General features: G+C 56.0%; 1 protein-coding gene across 1 annotated transcript; it reads left to right on the forward strand.

Annotated features, from left to right (window-relative positions):
- The first annotated feature begins 172 nt into the window (after window positions 1–172).
- On the forward strand, window positions 173–19,884 carry TADA2B (transcriptional adaptor 2B). Its single transcript, XM_066233312.1, has 2 exons — window positions 173–444; window positions 15,019–19,884. Exons 1-2 carry the CDS (start codon window positions 175–177, stop codon window positions 16,009–16,011), a joined length of 1,263 nt encoding a protein of 420 aa, XP_066089409.1. The 5' UTR covers window positions 173–174; the 3' UTR covers window positions 16,012–19,884.
- The last annotated feature ends 21 nt before the right edge of the window (window positions 19,885–19,905 follow it).

Below are 19,905 nucleotides of genomic sequence, written 5' to 3' on the forward strand. Positions count from 1 at the left end.
TGAGGCGGGACGCGGCCCGGCTGGCCGGCTTCGGCGGCGCCTGGGCGGGGCGGCGCGGCAGCGGCGAGCGGCGGTTGCTGGAGCACGGCGGCGGCCCGGGCTGCGCCGAGGGCGGCGGCGGGCGCAGCAGCGGCGGCGGCGGCGGCGGCGGGCGCGGGCGGCGGGCGGGGGAAGATGGCGGAGCTCGGTAAGAAGTACTGCGTGTACTGCCTGGCCGAGGTGAGCCCACTGCGCTTCCGCTGCACCGAGTGCCAGGACATCGAGCTGTGCCCCGAGTGCTTCTCGGCCGGCGCCGAGATCGGCCACCACCGCCGCTACCACGGCTACCAGCTGGTGGACGGCGGGCGCTTCACGCTCTGGGGGCCCGAGGCCGAGGGCGGCTGGACCAGCCGCGAGGAGCAGCTGCTGCTGGATGCCATCGAGCAGTTTGGCTTCGGAAACTGGGTGAGCGGCGGACCCCGGGCGGGAGGCGCTGGGGCTCGTCCCCTCCTCGGTCGGTGCGGACGCGACGCGCACCTGCTCGTTCGATGCACAGCGCCCTGGGCCACCAGCGAGGCGGGCACAGTGCGCACGGGAAGCCGGGGCGCAGAGAGGTTAAGCAACCTGCCCAAGGTCACACAGCCAGGAAGTAGCAAAGCAGGGGTTTGGACCGGGGCTTTCTGGCAACCGAGCCATTTTCCTGACCTTTAGGAAATACTTCGTAGGTGTTGCGTGCGCACTGTGGGTAAGACCCGGCTCCCTACTTGAGTGGGAACGGGCGGACAGAGGCAGGTCAGGAGGAGCACCGAGGAAGGAGTTGGTTTTCGTTCGGAGCCCTGGCGTGGTGAAGGCCAGACAAGCTTCGCACACGCCCCGGGTTGTCACAGTCCGGTGGCACCGAGTTTGCACCGGTGGCCCCAGCTGCTTGGTGCTGCTGTCTGTGCACGTGTGTGCGCGCGCCCGTGTCCCTGGCCAGGGCCGTGTCTATCCTGGGAACTCACAACACCCAGGACGGGGTTTGCGGAGTGGGCAGTAGGAACTGCACAGAGGAGCCTGGCTAGGAGGCGTTTGTCCCGGGCATCGCTCTCTATGAGAAGGTTTCCGTAGGGGCTTTTATCCCACGGCAGAAGGTGCGAGCTGGCCTGGATTCCTTCGTGCCAGCGGCGGGTGTGCTGCACTCCTTGAGAGGGAAGTGCGTGCTCTTCCCTAGACGGTCTCTGAGGAGCTCTCTCCGCTCTGGAAGAGGAAGCTTTTGCCTGTATGAGAAAGTAAAAATCCAAAAATAATTAAAAAAAAAAAAAAAGGAAAGGAAAAATCTCTGGTTGTGTTCCGGCCAAGAATCGCAAAGGGTAAGTGGCTGCCTCCCACATCATGAGGAGTAGGGAGGAGAGACATCCCATCCCCGGAATCTTTCCAGACCCTTCCACGTGGTGGGCCCCTTCTTTCCTGAACCAGTACTCGTTCTCGCCCCTTCTCCAGAATTTCTCCCCTCCTGCGGGTTTCCTGTAGAAGGCTCCCTTTGTCCCCAAACCGATCCTGCTTCTATTTCCTTTTGCTGTTCTTTCCGTAAACTGAGCCAGCCTTCAGGGGCCAGTACTCATTCTACACCCTGGATTATTTACTTCTCTCTCAACTCCTTAGACAGGGCTCTGCACATTCTCACCTAAGCACCAGCATTGAGATCACCACTCTCCAGAAACCGCCGTCACCTTGTCCTGAAATGCTGTTCGCTGGTGTGTATTAAGCACATACGACATTGAGAGACTGTCAGACTACTACCCCTTGTCCGTATCTGCTTAGCTCCTGGGCACGCTGGATGAATCTCAGTTCCTCCTTCCAGGTCCAGCTCAGCAGCAGCCCTGTCTTCAAAATTGTTCTGGACCTGACCAGGTGGTGGCACATTGGGTAGAGCGTCAGCCTGCAATGCTAAGGACCCAGGTTCGAAACCCTGAGGTCTCTGGCTTGAGTGCGGGCTCACCAGCTTGAGCTTGGGGTTGCCAGCTTGAGCGTGGGATCATAGCCATGACCCCCTGGTTGCTGGCTTGAGCCCAAGGTTGCTAGCTTGAGCCCAGGGTCACTGGCTTGAGCAAGGGGTCACTGGCTCGGTTGGAGCCCCCAGTCAAGGCACATATAAGAAAGCAATCAATGAACAACTAAAGTGCTGCAACTATGAGTTGATGCTTCTCATCTCTCTCCCTTCTTGTCTGTCCCTGTCTCTCTCTCTCACTTGCTGAAAAAAAAAAAAAAATTGTTCCAGAATCACACTGCTTCTCACAGCCTCAGTCCAGACTGTTTCTCTCTTGTCCTGGCCACATCTGGAGCCTCTCGTTTGGTCCTCCTGCTTCAGCCGGGAGCCCTTTGGCCCGTTTCACACACCATAATCAGAGTGGTCTTAGAAGACATGTCACATCACATCCCGTTATTGGCTCCCAGACCCACTTCCACTTCACAGCCTGCTTGGCCTTCCAGTAGCTGCTGCAGTCTGGGGTCTCAGCTGCTGCCCCCGGGATCGTTTTTTATTTCTTTTGCTTAGAGGTCTCTTTTCCAAATTACAGTTTCTGACTGGTCTTTCTTGTTACATGTCGGTGCCTCAGAGACATCCCTTTCCCACACCACCCTTTAGGACATATCTGCAGTAGCAGCTAGAAGAGCTGACGTGGCCGGGGCCCTCGCCGAGTGCCGGGGGGCCTCACTGAGTGCTGAGGCCTCGCTGGGCAGCGGAGGGCCTCACTGGGTGCCGGGGCCTTGCTGGGTACTGAGGCCTCGCTGAGCTGGCTGCCCGGGCCTCACTGGGTGCCGGGGCCTCGCTGGGTGCCTGGGCCTTGCTGAGCTGAGTGCCGGGCCCTCCCTGGGTGCTGTGCATGCCTCTTGTGTTCCCAGCAGCCTGTGCAGCAGGTTTGAACTCAGTATTTTACTACAGAGGCTGTGCTCCTAGCTGCACTGTCTACACTACCTTCCCTGCAGCACTGTGAGAAATAGAGAAAAACAAGCCGAGGGACTAAAACATTTACACCGTTTTGGAGGAAGCACGGGGCTGGAAGGGAGCATTGTTTAAAGCAGTGCCTTTCAAACTTTAATGTGCACCTGAGTCCCCTGGAGGGCCGCTGAAAGTGCAGGTTCTCATTCAGAGCGTGTCAGCTGTCAGAAGAGGCGGAGCTGGAGGAGGAGTGCCTGGGCCTGTGGCCCCGGGGCCTTCTCCCGGGCTGTTCCAGGGGCGGCTGCAGCTCTGCGTGCTAACCTTGCCTGGACAGGCCGCACAGCGCAGCGGGCTCCGGTGTCTGCTGTGCGCTGTGGGGCTGCCCACTTGACCCTCGCCACGTCACATGCAGCTCAGATGTGTGGTTCCTTTCTGAGCAGAGCTGCAGATGTGCGGATGAAACGGTCCACGGGTGCTGTGTTCAGCACCTGCCGGTTCTGGGCCAGGCTCCTGCTCACACATGTCCGTGCTCTGCCCAGCAGCTGTGGAGGGACTCCTTCATGTACAGCTGAAGTCCAGGAGGCCCGGCTTTTCCCGTGCGAAAGCCAAGGTTTAGATTCAGGCCTGTCGATTTCGACGTCTGGGCTCTGACCTCTCAGTGTAAGAGCATTAGATAATGTGGGTCGGACTTGGCGTGGGAGCTTCTGGGGGCAGCTGAAGGCATGGCTAGCTTGGAAGGGCTTTTTGATGAGTGGAGTCTGGACCTGGTTCCCCCTCGGGCACTCGCTGTGTGGGATGGGTCGGGGGCCTGCTGTGTGTGGGAGCCGGCTTCATGGACCAGGTGGGGAGTAAGCAGCAAGGCCTTGTGCATATTGGGGACGGTGACACAGAGGAAGGCAAGACTGCGTTCTGGTTCTCAGCTGGTGGGTGACCTGTGACCTTGGGGTTGTCCTGTGTTGTGTGGAGTTCGTGGCGGTGGGTTATTTCAGGATACCCCAAGGTCTCATCTACCCACACTTTGTTCCAGGAACAGGTGTGGCTGAAGGATGTTAACAGGCCCGGAGGGTTTGGGGACGAGCAGTGTGGCCAGGCTCTGACACTCGGGGTGAATGCATTTGATGACAAGCGGCAGAGGGGACAGGCGGGGAGAGGTGCTTGTGAATACGAGACCAGGGACCCACAGTCACGTGACCAGGGGTTTTGAGAACCTCGAGGCAGTTCTTTTGTGCTGGGTGCCATGCAGATTCCAGAAGTGCAGGTCTTGCTGGAACGCGTACGCAGACCTACATGCCAACATGAACTATTTTACGACAGTTCTGGCCTGTAGTAGGTGAGCTGTAGACTTCTTGATTGGTTGTCAGACATTTGAGCAGTTTGAGGAAGGCCAGAGTTCCTCTGCAGGTCGTGATCAGATGGACTTTGGGGGTGGGTGAGGGTCAGGCTAGCTTTGAAACTAGATTTTGAATTTTAAAAGCATGTGGGTTCTCTGTAGCTGCGCTGGCCTGACGGGGGCGGGGTGCCCACCCGGGCGTCCACATGACACTGGGAGGTGGGAGAAGCCCTGTGTTCAGTAGAGTACTGGAATGAGCAGGGCCTCCGTGAGGGGGGCGGAGCCCAGGAGGTGAGGGAGGCCTCCCAGCAGGGACGTCAGCCTTGGAGTGGAGTGAGGAAGGTGCGGTGGTTGGGAGGATGGCCAGTGCAGGTTGTCACAGGCCGAGTGGGTAAAGAGGACATGTGTGTGTGTGTGTGTGTGTCCACAATTTAATGTCAGAGCCCTGCAGGTGAGGAAAATCAAAGACTGAGAAACAGGGTGGAACTATACACAATACAGGATCCTGAGTTGGGTCCTTGGTCAATGAAGGATGTTGTTAGGGAGATTGGGAAAACTTCAGTGGGAGCAGAGGTTTGCATAGTAATAATGCAACTTCTATTTTTATTATTTTAGCAAGAGAGACAGACAGACAAGAGGGGAGAGAGACTCATAGTTGCCACACTTTAGTTGTTCATTGATTGCTTCTCATATGTGCCTTGACGGGGGTGGGGGTGGGGGTGGAGCTGTAGCTGAGCTAGTGACCCCTTGCTCAAGTTAGCCACCTAGGGCTTCAAGCCGGATGACCTTTGGGCTCAAGCCAGCGACCATGGGGTCTTGTCTATGACCCCACGCTCCTGCTGGGGACCTCGAGGTCTTGAGTTGTTGGTAAGTCCCAGGTCCACTCTGTCCACTGCACCACCGCCTGCTCAGGCAGCGTCTTTTAAATTTCACAAATTTGATGGTGATATTGTGGTTACATAGGAGAAAGTCCTTGTTTGTAGGAAAATCATACAAAATTACTCAGAAGTGGTGTTTTGTGAGATTGCAGCATAATTTCAAAATGGTAGAAAATGAAACAAAATGTCTGTGAAGTTGCCTGACCTGTGGTGGCGCAGTGGATTAAGGCGTCGACCTGGAAATGCTGAGGTCGCTGGTTCGAAACCCTGGGCTTGCCTGGTCAAGGCACATATGGGAGTTGATGCCTCCAGCTCCTCCCCCCTGTCTCTCTCTCTCTCTCCTCTCTAAAATGAATAAATAAAATAAAATAAAATAAAAAAACAAAATAAAATGTAAAAAAAAAAAAAAAAAAAAAAGTCTGTGAAGTTCTCGGTAGACGGTAGACCGGGCCGGGCCTTGTGCCTGTGTGTGCGTGTTCAGGCTGACTGGTGGAGACACGCAGGGTGTCAGGAGTGCGCCTTCCCCTCTTGTAGAAGGCCGGGTGATGGCAGGCCTGTGGGTAGGCCCTGCGTGGGGCCCTTACTCGCTGTCAGTTCTGCAGCACTCCCTGAGGGCCCATTCCATGTCAGCGCTGTGCTGGAGGCACGGGCCACCCCCAGCCTGGGCTTTGTGGTGGAAACGGGGAGAAGTGAGATAGCCATGTCCCCTTGCTGTCTGCTTACATGTACTCGGGGTCTCGCTTGGTGGAAAGGGGAGGAGGAGGCCTTCCAGGTGGAAGGGTGGTGTGGACAAGGGCTTTCTACGTCCCAGGCGTGTGGTGTGCTAAGGAGCCAGGCAAAAGCCAGGGGGCCTGAAGCAGAGGCTTCAGGTTGGGGATAGGCAGGTCAGGGTGTGTGGGGTCACATTTTGAAAACCCTTGAGCTCCGGGCCACCAGGGTGTGATGGGGTTTTGAAGCTGATTCAGTCGGAGCTGTCCCTGGGTGCGAGCTAGCACCCCACTCTGAGCTGGGCTGTTCATGTTGACTCACAGTCCCGGCCACACGACCTCCTAGGCCCTCACTTACCAGTGAGGGAGCAGCGGTAGGCAGTGAGAGAATTTGACTCTGTGCCTAGAACCTTCTATGTCATTGGCTCACCAGTTGCGTAATAGAATCATCTGAGGATTCGGGGTTCTCAGGGACTCCCCCAGGCCTCCTGTACTGGCACATCTGTGGGGCAGGTCTGAAAGAGGTGGTTGTGAAAAGGTTCCCAGGGAGTTCCAACAAGGTGGGGCCATGGAACCGCATTTCGGAACCTGAGAACGGCCACCCGTCGCTGAGGCAGGAGTCCCTTCTGTGGGACTGGGGAAGCCCCTCCAGGGAGTATTCTGACAGTGGGGTTGGGAGTTGCTATTAAGGGTGGGGAGGGGGAGAAAGCAGCCCCCAGGAAGAGGGCTGGGCAGAGCAGTGCCTTGCCCTTCAGCAAGGCTCACAGCTCCCCGGGCCTGTCCTCTGGGTAGCAGGTCTGGGTGGGCCTGGGAACGTGCATTCCTAACAAGTCTTAGGTGGTGTTGATACTGCTGGCTTAGGATCCCACCTTAAGAACCACTGATGTGGACTAAAGCCTACCACTTTAAAGTTGTTCTTTTTTACTTTTAAAAGTTTATTTCTATTGTGGTAAAATATGTAAGACATAGAATCTATACCGTCATGACCATTGTTAAGTGCACACACAGCTCAGTGGCATCAAGTGCATTCACATTGTTGTGCAGCCGTCACCACTGTCCTCTCCAGGCCTTTTCCCTCTTCCCAGACTGAACTCTGTCCCCACTGAACCCTCACTCCCCTCCTCCTCCCCCCTCCCCTCCCCTCTACCCCTCTCCTCCCCTCCACTTTCCTTCTCCTCCCCTCCCCCTGCCCCTTCCCCTCCCCTCTCCTCCTCTGCCCTCCCCTTTCCTTCCCCCAGCCCTGGCACCCACCACCTACTGTCTGTCTCTGAGTTTGATTCTTGGAACCCTGTGTAAGTGGAGGCATAATGTTCATCTTGTATCTGGCTAATTTCACTGAGTGTGATGTCCTCTGGGTCCTTCCCTGTCACAGCATGCTCCAGAAGTTCCTTTTTTCTTTCTTTTTTTAAAAAAGATTTTATTTACTGATTTATTAGAGAGAGGAGAGAGAAAGAAAGGAGTGCTGTGAGCAGGAAGCATCAACTCGTAGTAGTTGCTTCTCGTGTGTGCCTTGACCAGGCAAGCCCGGGGTTTCGAACCAGCAACCTCAGCATTCCAGGTTGACGTTTTGTCCACTGCACCACCACAGGTCAGGCTCCTCCTTAAGGACGGGTCTGCTGTCAGGATGGACCGCATCTTGCTTGTCTGTGCCCCCGCTGACGGACACTGGGGTTGCTGTGAAGGGTGCTCTGTGGGTGTGGGTGTGCGGTTCTCTGCTGGAGTCCCTGCCTTCAGTCCTTTCAGGCGAACGCCTAGAGGTGGACCTGCTGGGTCGGATGAGGGTTCTGTTTGATTTGTTGAGGACCCAGGTGCTGTCTGCAGCTGCACCTTTAAAGCTGTATCACAGATAGCCTCACTTCACCTGAAAGGCTCTAGTCACCTGAGGGCCAGTCACAGCCATGGGAATTAGTGGGTTTAGAGGGCAGGGGCCTGGTCCTGAGGCTTATGGAACTTTCCACTGAAAAAAAACCAACAAGCAAGAGGGGTGGCCAAGGCAAACAGGGCCCCTGGAATGGCTGATGACCTGGAAGGACAGATGGATAGCCATTGTCAGTCATCGGAGGTGGCACCGATGACCAGTGTGTCCTCAGAGGAGGGCTGGGACTCTTGAGTGGGAAGCAACAGGAAGATGGAGGGAGGGTCTGGAGGACATGGTTGGAGGGTAGCCCAGGCCAGAGGGTGTTTAGCCCCCTTGAGGCAGGTGGGCTGTTCTTGTCATTTCAGAGATGACAGAATGATCGTGTCCAGGGTCCCCCTGTGTGGCTGAGCTGGGGTTTTAGCCTGGGCGGGGTGTCTGAAGCCTGTGTTGACCTCAGCTACCGGGACAGCCACACTAGTAAACAGACAGCCTGGCCCCGTGGGTGCTCTCGCGGGGGAGCCCGTGGGTGCTCTAATTGGGGGGGGGGCTGGCCCCGTGGGTGCTCTCGTAGGGGGAGCCCATGGGTGCTATCGCAGGGGGGTCCTGGCCCCGTGGGTGCTCTCGTAGGGGGAGCCCATGGGTGCTATCGCAGGGGGGGCCTGGCCCCGTGGGTGCTCTCGCAGTGGGGGACCTGGCCCCGTGAGTGCTCTCGTAGCAGGAGCCCGTGGGTGCTCTCATAGGGGGAGCCTGTGGGTGCTATCGCAGGGGGGGGTCTGGCCCCGTGGGTGCTCTCGTAGGGGGACCCCATGGGTGCTATCGCAGGGGGAGCCTGGCCCCGTGGGTGCTCTCGTAGGGGGAGCCTGTGGGTGCTATCGCAGGGGGGGCCTGGCCCCGTGGGTGCTCTCGTAGGGGGACTCCATGGGTGCTATCGCAGGGGGGGCCTGGCCCCATGGGTGCTCTCGTAGGGGGACTCCATGGGTGCTATCGCAGGGGGGGCCTGGCCCCGTGGGTGCTCTCGTAGGGGGACTCCATGGGTGCTATCGCAGGGGGGGCCTGGCCCCGTGGGTGCTCTCGTGGGGGGGGCCTGGCCCCGTGGGTGCTCTTGTGGGGGGGGAGCCCGTGGGTGCTCTCGCAGGGGGGCCTGGCCCCGTGGGTGCTCTCGCGGGGGGGGAGCCTGTCTGGGTGCTCTTGCAGACCAGTGACTGAGTGGGTACCACAGGTGGTGGTGTCGCGGGACGTGACAGCAGTGCAGACGGAGCAGAGGGCAGGGAGTTGCGTGTGGAGCCTGTGTTCAGTCAGTAGGGAAAGGAGACAGGCGTAGGATTGACTGAGGGCCATGTGGGGCCTGTCCCAGCACCGTCTCCTAGGAGGCCCCTCCTGGGTCTCCTGCTCACATGTTCTCACTAGCTCCACACAGCCAGCCTGCAAGGTGGCCAAGGCCAGCGCCAGGTCAGATGAGAGGGAGCCCTGCGGGCCTGCATCGCGCAGCTTGTGAAAGAGGCGGCACCTCAGCACGTCCTGTCAGCAGACATGCCCGTGCTCTGGACGTGAGCCCAGGGGTGAGGGGTCAGTCCAGGAACGCCCCTGCCTGGGCTCCAGAGACAGTGGACCCCATGGCTCTGTCTCCGTCTTCCCTTTGGGCTGGGACAGTGCCTGCCCGTTCTTTAGGGCACGCCACGTCCCTCCCTCAGAGAGAGCCTCTGCCGACTCTGTGATGGCCTCTGCCCCTCCTGCCACCACAATGCCCATGCCCCTCGCTGTCGGGGGTCTTGTTGCCCTCAGAGCCGCTGCCCAGGAGCCTCCGCTTCATGCGGGAGGGTCCTCCAGCCACCTCTGCCCCTTTGAAGCCCTGTAGCCCCTGTGGAATAAAGCCACCCCAAGGCCGCTGCCTGTGCTTCCCGTTGGGACCCGCAGGGGAGAAGGGATGTGATGGGACGAGTGCAGTGGCGCTTCGAGCATGCCAGGAAGCTCAGGCTAGTCCGTTTGCTCAAGGTGCTGCTTTGTACGCAGAGACAGAACGGAGTTCTCTGCAGCCAGAAGCAGGTGCCACACGCCCTCATCCAGGTCCCGGAGCCTGGGCTGAGCTGCAGTGCAGGGAGAGGCGTGGTGGCTCGTTGGGACGTGCTTGTCTGGACAGAGGGCGTCTGGTAGGCAGCGCCCTGCAGGTGTCAAGTGTCCGGCACCGAGACTGGTGCGTGCGGGGCGCTGCAGCACGAGGGCAGTGTGGGGACAGGGACGGTGCTGTCTGCAGTGAGATGCATGCTGTTTAGACAGGCTCAGTGTGGACTGGCCTGCTGCCCTTGGGAGCAGCTTAACCTCAGTCTATTCTCCTCCTCTGTAAACTGTGTGTTACTGCTCACACTGCACGTGGGATTGCTTTGTGCTGCATGCTCACGTTAACTGTTACCGTGACACGGTCTTTCTTCCACCTTGACGAAGCCCTCTGAGAGGCTAAGGAACAGCTAGTAAGTAATTGAGCTGGAATCGAATCCAGCTCTGGGGATCATTGATGGCTTCCTGGAGGAGGTGACCTGTGTTCTGAAGGATGAACACAGGCTGTGGGCATGAAGCTGACAGCTTCCTGGAAGTAACAGTGGCCAGCACTGAGGGGAAGCAGTAGTCTAGCTGGGTGCCCTCATGATCCTCCTCGCCGTGCTGTGAAGCAGTCATGTGTCACTGAGACTCAGGGAGGTCAAAGAAGTAATGGACCCAGTTACTCAGCAAATGATCCTCTGCACTTGGAGAAAGAGGCTTTCCATCGGGGGTGGGCAGGGGCGGTCTGAAAGGCCCTGGAGAGCACAGGGAGGTGTCTGGCCAGTATGATGGATGAGTACTGTGTGCCTTCATATTTTGTAGACAGTTCATTTTGAAAGAGGATGTAGAATTACCAACTTGAAGGGCATTAAAGAAATGGTTTTTTTTTTCATTTTTTCTTTTATATATTTTTCTGAAGTTAGAAGTGAGGAGGCAGAGAGACAGACTCCTGCATATGCCTGACCAGAATCCACCTGGCACACCCACCATGAGGCGATGCTCTGCCCATCTGGAGTGTTGCTCTGTTGTAACCGGAGCCATTCTAGCACCTGAGGTGGAGGCCATGGAGCCGTTCTCAGTGCCCAGGGCCAACATTGCTCCAATGGAGCCTTGGCTGCAGGAGGGGAAGAGAGAGCTAGAAGAGGGGGGAGGGGGGAGAAGCAGATGGGCGCTTCTCCTGTGTGCTCTGGTCAGGAATTGAACCTGGGACTTCCATACGTTGGGCTGATGCTCTACCACTGAGCCAGCTGGCCGGGGCTGACATTAAAGAAATGTTTAAAGCTCCAGTCAGCTATCTATCGGTCATCATTTCTCAAAAGGAAATATGATCTTAATGCGCCCCAGAGTGGACGTAATCCTGGGGTGAAGGACTGTCCTTTAAATGGCAAAGTTTAGCTTGCAGGAAAATCTACGTCATCCTTATATACGTATTTTTAAATTTCACCCTTGATCCTGGCCAGCCCAGTGAGAGGCAGTGTGTTTGCTGATGGGAGCCTTGGATAGCTAGGCCCCATTGAGTGTGTGTGGAGACCCCCAGGGCAGAATGGTGGGGTGGCCCTGGCCGGAGCGTCGATAGAAGCCTGAACGAGGCTGACGGGTGGGAGCCGGCCAACCTGTGGTGACGACAGTTTCTCCGGACCTTCCCTGCTCGGGTGCTGGAGGCCAGCACACGGGAGCCACAAGAAGGCGTGAAGATGGCCAGAGCAGCTGGAAGACCGGTGTGGTCCTCACTCCCTGGGAAGCTCACTCTCTAGAGATACTGTCGCCCTGTTTTCAAAGGACTTTAAAGAAGCAGCACCTGTCTCTCTTTATTTTATTTTTAATAGAAAGCATGGAGAAAAAACACACCTGGCCTCCTGCTCCTGTAGGCTGCAGTGTCGAAACTCAGTTCAGTGGACAGTTGTGCTCTCTGTTATAGTCGTACTTGAGTTGAACTTTCTCTCTACATTTCATTCTCCCAAATACACGTCTGCTGCTTCTGTCTCTCCATCCATCTACCCATCCATCCATCCACCCACCCATCCACCCACCCACCATCCGTCCATCCACCCATCCACCCATTCATCATCCATCTATCCATTCATCCACCCACCCATCCACCCACCCATCCACCCATCCATTCACCATCCGTCCATCCACCATCCATCCATGCGTCCATCCATCCATCATCCACCCATTCATCATCCATCTAGCCATCCATCATCCATTCATCCACCCACCCACCCATCCATCCACCATCCGTCCATCCACCATCCATCCATGCGTCCATCCATCCATCATCCACCCATCCACCCATTCATCATCCGTCTATCCATCCATCCATCCATCCATCTATCCATCGTCCATTCATTCATCCACTATCCATCCACCCATCCATCCATCCATCCATTCATCCACCATCCATCCATCCATCCACCTACCCATCCATCCACCCACCCATCCATCCACCATATGTCCATCCACCTTCCATCCATGCATCATCCACCCATCCATCATCCATCTATCCATCATCCATTCATCCACCCATCCGTCTATCCATCCATCCATCCATCTATCCATCCATCCATCAATCCATCACCCATCCATCCACCATCTGTCTGTCCATCCATCATCCATCCATTGTCCACCCATCCATCATCCATCCACCCACCCATCCATCTATCCATCCATCTACCCATCGTCCATTCGTTCATTCACTATCCATCCATCTATCCATCCATCCACCATCTATCCATCCACCCATCCGTCCATCCATCCATAATCCATCCATCCACCCATCCGTCCATCCATCGTCCGTCCATCCAGCTCCATCCATCGTCCGTCCATCCAGCCATCCGTCCACCATCCATCCATCCCTCCATCCACCATCCACTCATTCACCCATCCATCCAGATCAGGCAGAAACGTGGTGGAACCTGTGAGGGAAAGAACTGCCCTCGCAGCCAGAGTGCTGCTGTCACCTGTGGCGCTGTGATGCGGTGACAGGACACTTCTCTCCCTGGCGGGGTGGGTGAGTTGTGTGACCATCAGTACATGTAATCATCTTTTAAAATACCTCCCTTACTATAATTTCTCTTCATTGAACCTGTCTGTCTTCTGTGGATTCTTGTAAGAATCAGAGCTGTGTTGTCATTCTTACTGACATTGTTCCATTTTGCTCTCACTCTCCATTTTCACAGGTCTTGACAATTAGGGTCTTGCTTGTTTTCCTGGGCCTTTCTAACTGATTAAAGTGACACGGTGGCCCCTGAGGGACAGTTGTCTTCCACGAGTAGCTGATGGCCCTGGCTCCTAGTGAGGCCTTTCAGCTGTCCTTAGGCAGCGGCTGAGGTTGATGATGGGTGTTCCTGGGCTCCTGGTGACAAGGCTCTCGCCCCTCGGATTTGTAGCTTCGTAAACACTGAGGACAGAGTCTCCTTTGTTGTAGAGTGGACCTGGACGGCGCGAGGTGTTGGCTCAGTGTCCACAGCTGACCGGCTTGCCCAGCCCAGGAAAGTGAACTGGTGTGGAGCGGCAGGATGCTTGGGGGGGGGGGACGGAGGTGTCGGCCTGCCCCTGCCGGAGGCTCCTTGCTGCTTCCATTTTCTGCTCTCTGTCCCCAGAGTGTTGAAGTTGGTGGACATAAATAAAAAGTTCCAATAAATCATCTTGGTGTGGTCATATATTTTATTACTTAGAATCCTTCTTTTCTTCCTGGATTTAAGTTTTATCCAACATGTTGCTCTGAGTGGCTGGTGTGCCACTGCGGGTCCTCTCGCTGGGCCTGGCTTCCTGACCATGAAGCTGCTAACGGCACCAGCTTCCTTGCCCTGGAGCTCCCCGGTAACTGAATCTGCTGCAGCACTGGAGAAGCTGGTGGGTTAGGCCTGGCCACCCTGTGGCACCCCCCAGCGCTGGGTGTTCAGCAACGGCAGGTGGCTAGCCTGGGTCACACAGAGTGGCAGTAGGTGCTGGAGTTTGTTTTCTGACCAGATGCTTCCTGGGAAAATATAGTGAATAGATTTGTGGCTCATAGTGACCTCTTAAAGAAGCCTGTGAACATTTCATCCCCATAAGACCAGAATCTAATTTTAGCTCTGACCTTCCCTTTTCTTGTGGTAGGTCCCAGGGTGGCCGCCTCTGTTCCTGTGCCTTAGGCTCTGCCCCCAGCACCCCAGTGCCCGTGGGAAGAGCGCCTGTAGGGGTTGAGGTGCCTGACAGGAGCCTCGGGTATAGGGTCTTTTCACTGCACCACCAGCATGGACCTCCCCAAGCCCACTGTTGTCAGCCCAGCCACGTGGCCTCGCTGGTTTCTGGGGTTCCAGTTTGGCCCGTGGCGGTGCAGAGACCACCTCGATCTTGCAGGTGTGAGCGTTGCTGGGCGGAAGGCAGCTTGTGTCTCAGGAGAAGAGGAAGGGGCGTGGAGGCTGTGGGCGGAGCTGAGTGCTTGCTGGGGGATGAGTGCGCATTTTGGGCAGCTGCTTTCTCAAGTGGCTTTAGTGGTTGAGTTTAAGGAAGAGGGCTCTTGGCAGAAGGAAAAGATTGAAGGAGTTGTACAATTTCCTCCCATTAATAACCCTGGTGTTCATGGTTACCTTTTTGCAGGAGGGGCCGGCAGCCCAGGGCTGAGTTCAGAGCGCTGCCTAGGGGTGGAGGCTGTCAGAAATGAGGCCCCTGTTCCCTTTAAAAGGCGTGTGCTTCCTCACCTGTGCCGCCACTTCGGAAAGGACGGTGTGCCCCTTCTGAGCCAGGGAAGCATCAAAGTCAGAGGCTCAGCCCTTTCTGTCCCGGGGCAGACAGTGTGGTGGAGTGGGCCACTCCTGTCGGGGCCTGGGCTGTGAAGTCTGGACAAGTCTGTTCTCCGGTCTGGGAACCAAGGGGCTGTGTTGGGAGGAGGCGGTGCACCTGGTGCCCTGTGGCCCTGCTCACCTGTGTCTTGTTCCACTCACAAACAGCTCCCCCCACCCCACAGAAATGCAGGGTTAGATAAGGGGCACAATGCCAGTCCCAGGTGGGCCCTGCTAGTCCTGTTTCAGGAACTAGATCAGTCCAGATCTGTCTCTGCTCCGCCACCAGCTCACACTGTGACCCCAGGCAAGTGTGCCCTGCTCTGGGTCTTCACCTTGTCACGTGCGGAATGCCTGAAGGTCTCTTCTAGTGCTGACATCAGCCGATAAGCCTGGCCCGGGACGGTGTGGTTGACTTGGTTTTGGGAGGGGGTCTTGCTGGCAATAGGAAGTAGTCCAGGTAACCTTTGTGAAATGTTACGGAAATCTGTGCGGACTCCGAGTCTGACCCTCTGACTTTGGAAATGACCCTGACATTTGTTGTTGTAGGAAGACATGGCTGCTCACGTTGGAGCTTCCCGGACTCCCCAGGAAGTGATGGAGCATTATGTAAGCATGTACATCCACGGCAACCTGGGGAAGGCCTGCATCCCGGACACCATCCCCAACCGGGTGACAGACCACACCTGCCCTAGTGGAGGCCCCCTCTCGCCCAGCCTCACCACCCCCTTGCCTCCCCTAGACATCTCGGTGGCTGAGCAGCAGCAGTTGGGCTACATGCCGCTGCGGGATGACTACGAGATCGAGTACGACCAGGACGCCGAGACGCTCATCAGTGGGCTCTCGGTCAACTATGACGATGACGACGTGGAGATTGAGCTCAAGCGTGCCCATGTGGACATGTACGTGCGGAAGCTGAGGGAGAGGCAGCGGCGCAAGAACATTGCGCGCGACTACAACCTGGTGCCGGCCTTCCTGGGCAAGGACAAGAAGGAGCGCGAGAAGGCGACCAAGCGCAAGGTCACCAAGGAGGAGCGGGAGCTGCGGCTGAAGCTGCGGCCGCTCTACCAGTTCATGTCTTGCAAGGAGTTCGATGACCTTTTTGAGAACATGCATAAAGAGAAGCTGCTGCGCGCCAAGATCCGGGAGCTGCAGCGCTACCGGCGCAACGGCATCACCAAGCTGGAGGAGTCGGCAGAGTACGAGGCGGCGCGCCACAAGCGCGAGAGGCGCAAGGAGAACCGCAGCGCGCCGGGCGCCAAGCGCGGCCGGGAGGACGCTAAGGACGGTGAGTTCGCTGCCATCGAGAACCTGCCAGGCTTCGAGCTGCTGTCCGACCGCGAGAAGGCACTCTGCAGTTCGCTCAACCTGAGCCCCGCGCGCTACGTGACCGCCAAGACCATCATCATCAGGGACCATGTCCAGAAGCGGCAGGGCATCCCCTCCAAGAGCCGCCTTCCCAGCTACCTGGACAAGGTTCTGAAGAAAAGGATTCTAAACTTCCTCACGGAGAGCGGCTGGATTTCCAGGGACGCCTCCTGAAGCCCAGCCCCCAGCTGGAGTGAAGCTGAAACCGCGCTGAGCCAAAATGACTGCGGGTGAGGGAGGGGACAGGAACCGCTTTACCCCACTCTTCTTTTCTAAGCAACTTGAGTTTTGTTTTTTTAGGGTATAAATTCTTTTCATGGTCTCTGAAAGAAGCAATAGTAACAGTCTTAGATGAGATCATGGAGAAACACATGTACATTAATCCTGGAAGTAGCACGTTAAGATGATCTGCGTTCCTTTGTTCAGTTTGGAGCATGTGAGGAGGTGGGATTGTTTCCTATGGAGCCCCCCACCCCCCCTGCTACACCGCTTGTGCTGGCCCGCCGGCGGCCAGGCCAGCCTTCCCCTGCGACACAGGTTCCGGCTCAGCCCTGACACGTGGCACTTTAGAGGGGCTGGGTGGGGAGGCGGGGAGGCCACAGGATGGGCGAGCTTTCCTTGGAGCTTGAGGAAGAGTCTGGTGGGCAGCCGTGACCGGGTCCCAGGGCAGGAACGGCTCCTTACCTCGTGTGCTCTAGCAGAGCCCCCACCCCCTAGGGTGGGGAACCTGGCTGTGGGGGGCATGGCAGCAGGAGGAGGAGTGCAGAGGGCCAGGACTTGGGTCTCTTCCGGGGGCGGCTGCTCTTTGTACTTGCTGTGCATTTCACATGCAGGATAGGAAGTTCACGGCTGAGTTCTGAGTTCTGGCGTTAGCATCTAGGATTTCCATCACAGTTCAAGTCCCCTTTTCACTGGAACCCTGACCACGCTAGCCTGCCTGAGCACCTTGCCTTTGGGCGGCCTCAGGCACTCAGCAGACGGGCCAGAGATGGGGTGGCTCACATGGCTGGTCCAGGCCCCAAGGCCCTTTTGCTGCTTTTCTGGGTCACTGTCATGAACCAGACTCAGATGGGGCCCTGCCCAGCCCTGTTTAGGAGTTTTTTCAGGGACCCTCTTATGCAGTGTCTTCCCTTGGAACTGGGGTCAGCTGTTTGTCTTCCGGGCTGTTCAGGGCTCTCAGGTCCAGGAGCCTGCTCTAGAGCGGGCGTGAGAGCACCCCGCCAGCAGCCACCCCTCTGCCTCTCTGGCCCACAGTTAGTGAGACTGTTTACCTCCCAGAATGCTGGGCCTGAAGTTACATTAAAGTGAAGTTATTTGAAAGAAAAAGACCCTCATCATTTCCAAGGACGACATAGTTACGGTGCCTTTTCCTTTCTTTTTGTCTTTGTCCCCTAGGGTAAGTTTTTTCAGCATTAAATAAAACATTTCAAATATAGTGTACGTGGCTTCAGTGTCCACGGCACGCTGGCGGGGAAGCTCTCCTTGTCCACCAGGCCCGGGACTCCTGACAATGGCACTGAGCCCTGATGTTCCTCCTGGCGCCCCCCTGCGGGATGCCTGCCTTTGACAGAGCCAGTACTGTCTGCCACCAAACTGAGGGAGACAGCACTCAGGTTTTACAAGTTCCTTAGCCAGGGGTCCTAACGCAGTTTCTGGACCAGCAGCGTCAGCCTCCTGGGAACCCGCCAAGTGCAGCCCAGGCCCCGCCTCACCCTGGGGGCGGGGCCTGGAGCTCGGGCACAAGCCTCCTGGCTGCCTGGATGCAAACCAACCTTGGAGAACCACCGGCTTTAGCTACCCTGGTGTTGTCTTTTCTGGGTTTTCTGTCAGATGCCTAGTTTGGTGAGGTTTTAAATTTAGTCTTATTTTTCTATATAAAATGATTTTTCAGACTTTAAGCTTGAGAAGCAGAACACCCCTGTAACTGGCCCAGGCCAAGAGCTGTCAGATGAAAACTTTGTAAGGTTTATAGGATGTTTATCTTTGATGTATGAAGAGTTTATTTAGGCTTGACTGTTTTAAAACACCATAATGAATGTATAATTAATTTATGTTAAGTATTAACACTTTTTTATAAGGGGAGAGTAATTTTCAGATTGGTTGCATTTATCCCAACCCCTCCAGCTATTGCTGTCCGTAACCCTGTTAGAGCCTTTACACTTCTATATTTAATTTTCATAATATATTAGTTACCATAGTCCCACAAAATTAGGTCTTTTCAAAATTTAAACTCCCAACTTTTCAGTCAAGTTCCATAACTCAGCTATTCTAAACTCTGGACAGCCAGCATTCCAAGGTGTGTTAAAATGGAAACTGTTTTTACTGCCCTTTCACTTATTAAACGAGTTGAGACATAGTGTCATTGACTGCTTATCATAGCGCCTGGTCCACGAACCGGAACTTTTCTGAGCCAGCTTTCTGATGCAGGGTGGGGACAGCACTCCCATCAGACCATTTCTCCCCCCGACCCCAACTCCATAGTTAAAACTGTTTAGCAGGAAACCCTCTGTGGCAGCCCCCCCCCCCAAGGCAGCCAGAGGAAGGCCCATCCGCACCGGGCCGCCGTTAGCAGACCGCTGACTGTCCACACTGGGCATGGATCCAGGCCACACTCAGCCAGACCCAGAGACGCGGATGGGTAAGGACTCAACAATCCCAGTGTAAATAGTACAGCAGGTCCTCCAGTAACGTCATCTCGCCGAGACGCCAAAGGAGCCCAACTCGTTTATAGCAATTAGGCTGTGACAAAACTGGTTTCACGGAGGAGGTCCTATACATAGGTTCAGTGCTGTCCCACGCCTGGTGACCAAGGACTGGCACTGGGAGAACTGGCTCCCGGCGTGGAAGCCCACCCCTGGGGTCTGGGCTCCTCAGCAGCATGGCTGCGGATGAAGAGGGAGGAGTTACTGCATGTCCCTTTCTCGTGCTTTTCTTACCCAGGCGAGTCCTGGGGTGTGTGTGTGTGTGTGTGTGTGTGTGTACTCACAGCCTTATTTCTGGGATATGCCTGTGACCAAATAATTTAAATAGAGAAAAGTATTTTGAAATTGTATAAATTGACATTTTAATTATGGGAATATTACTTACATCTCTGAGTTATAAGCAAAGTAAAGCGACTGACTGTCTCTTTATGCAGTGACGGGCTAGGAAGCCCTGCCCTTCGATCCTGGAAGGACCCCTCAGAAGCGCAGGCAGCAAGAGAGGAACTTTCTGTTTGTAACAGATGCGGAGGGCCCTGTGACAAGTTGGGTCAGCCTTTGCAGACTGTTCCTGCCACAGCAGCTCCTGAATGCGGTCCCCGTCACGGTCCTCAGACAGACACACCGCCCTGAGCCACAGGCCGGCCATGCACCAGCCTGCTGTGCATGTCTGCGCGCACACGTCCAACACAAAGCCATGTGGTTTGAGCAGAGAACAGGAGAGCGAGGTCACAGTTGTTTAGTGAGGAGCTCCACTAAGGTGCATGAATTAGTTATCAAAAAGTAGGAAAAGGCCCTGGCCGGTTGGCTCAGTGGTAGAGCGTCGGCCTGGCGTGCAGGGGACCCGGGTTCGATTCCCGGCCAGGGCACACAGGAGAAGCGCCCATCTGCTTCTCCACCCCCCCCCCCTCCTCTGTCTCTCTCTTCCCCTCCCGCAGCCAAGGCTCCATTGGAGCAAAGATGGCCCAGGCGCTGGGGATGGCTCCTTGGCCTCTGCCCCAGGCGCTAGAGTGGCTCTGGTCGTGGCAGAGCGACCCCCCCCCCCCCCGGAGGGGCAGAGCATCGCCCCCTGGTGGGCGTGCCGGGTGGATCCCGGTCGGGCGCATGCGGGAGTCTGTCTGACTGTCTCTCCCCGTTTCCAGCTTCAGAAAAAAAAAAAAAAAAGTAGGAAAATAAAATTAGGGCTTTAATCTTCTTAAATAAAAAATTTAAACTAAATAAACTAAACATTAACATTTAAAATTTAGCAAGCATGCACACATCAGATTTTGAGCAAGTCCATCTTACTAGGGAAAATACTTTCAGGTCATCTACCTCTCTGAATAGAAGATTTAAACAAGGTGAACAACTGGGCAAAAGTAACTGATTT

The sequence above is a fragment of the Saccopteryx bilineata genome, chromosome 5, assembly GCF_036850765.1.
Source record: "Saccopteryx bilineata isolate mSacBil1 chromosome 5, mSacBil1_pri_phased_curated, whole genome shotgun sequence".
In the NCBI taxonomy this organism is placed as follows: Eukaryota; Metazoa; Chordata; class Mammalia; order Chiroptera; family Emballonuridae; genus Saccopteryx; species Saccopteryx bilineata.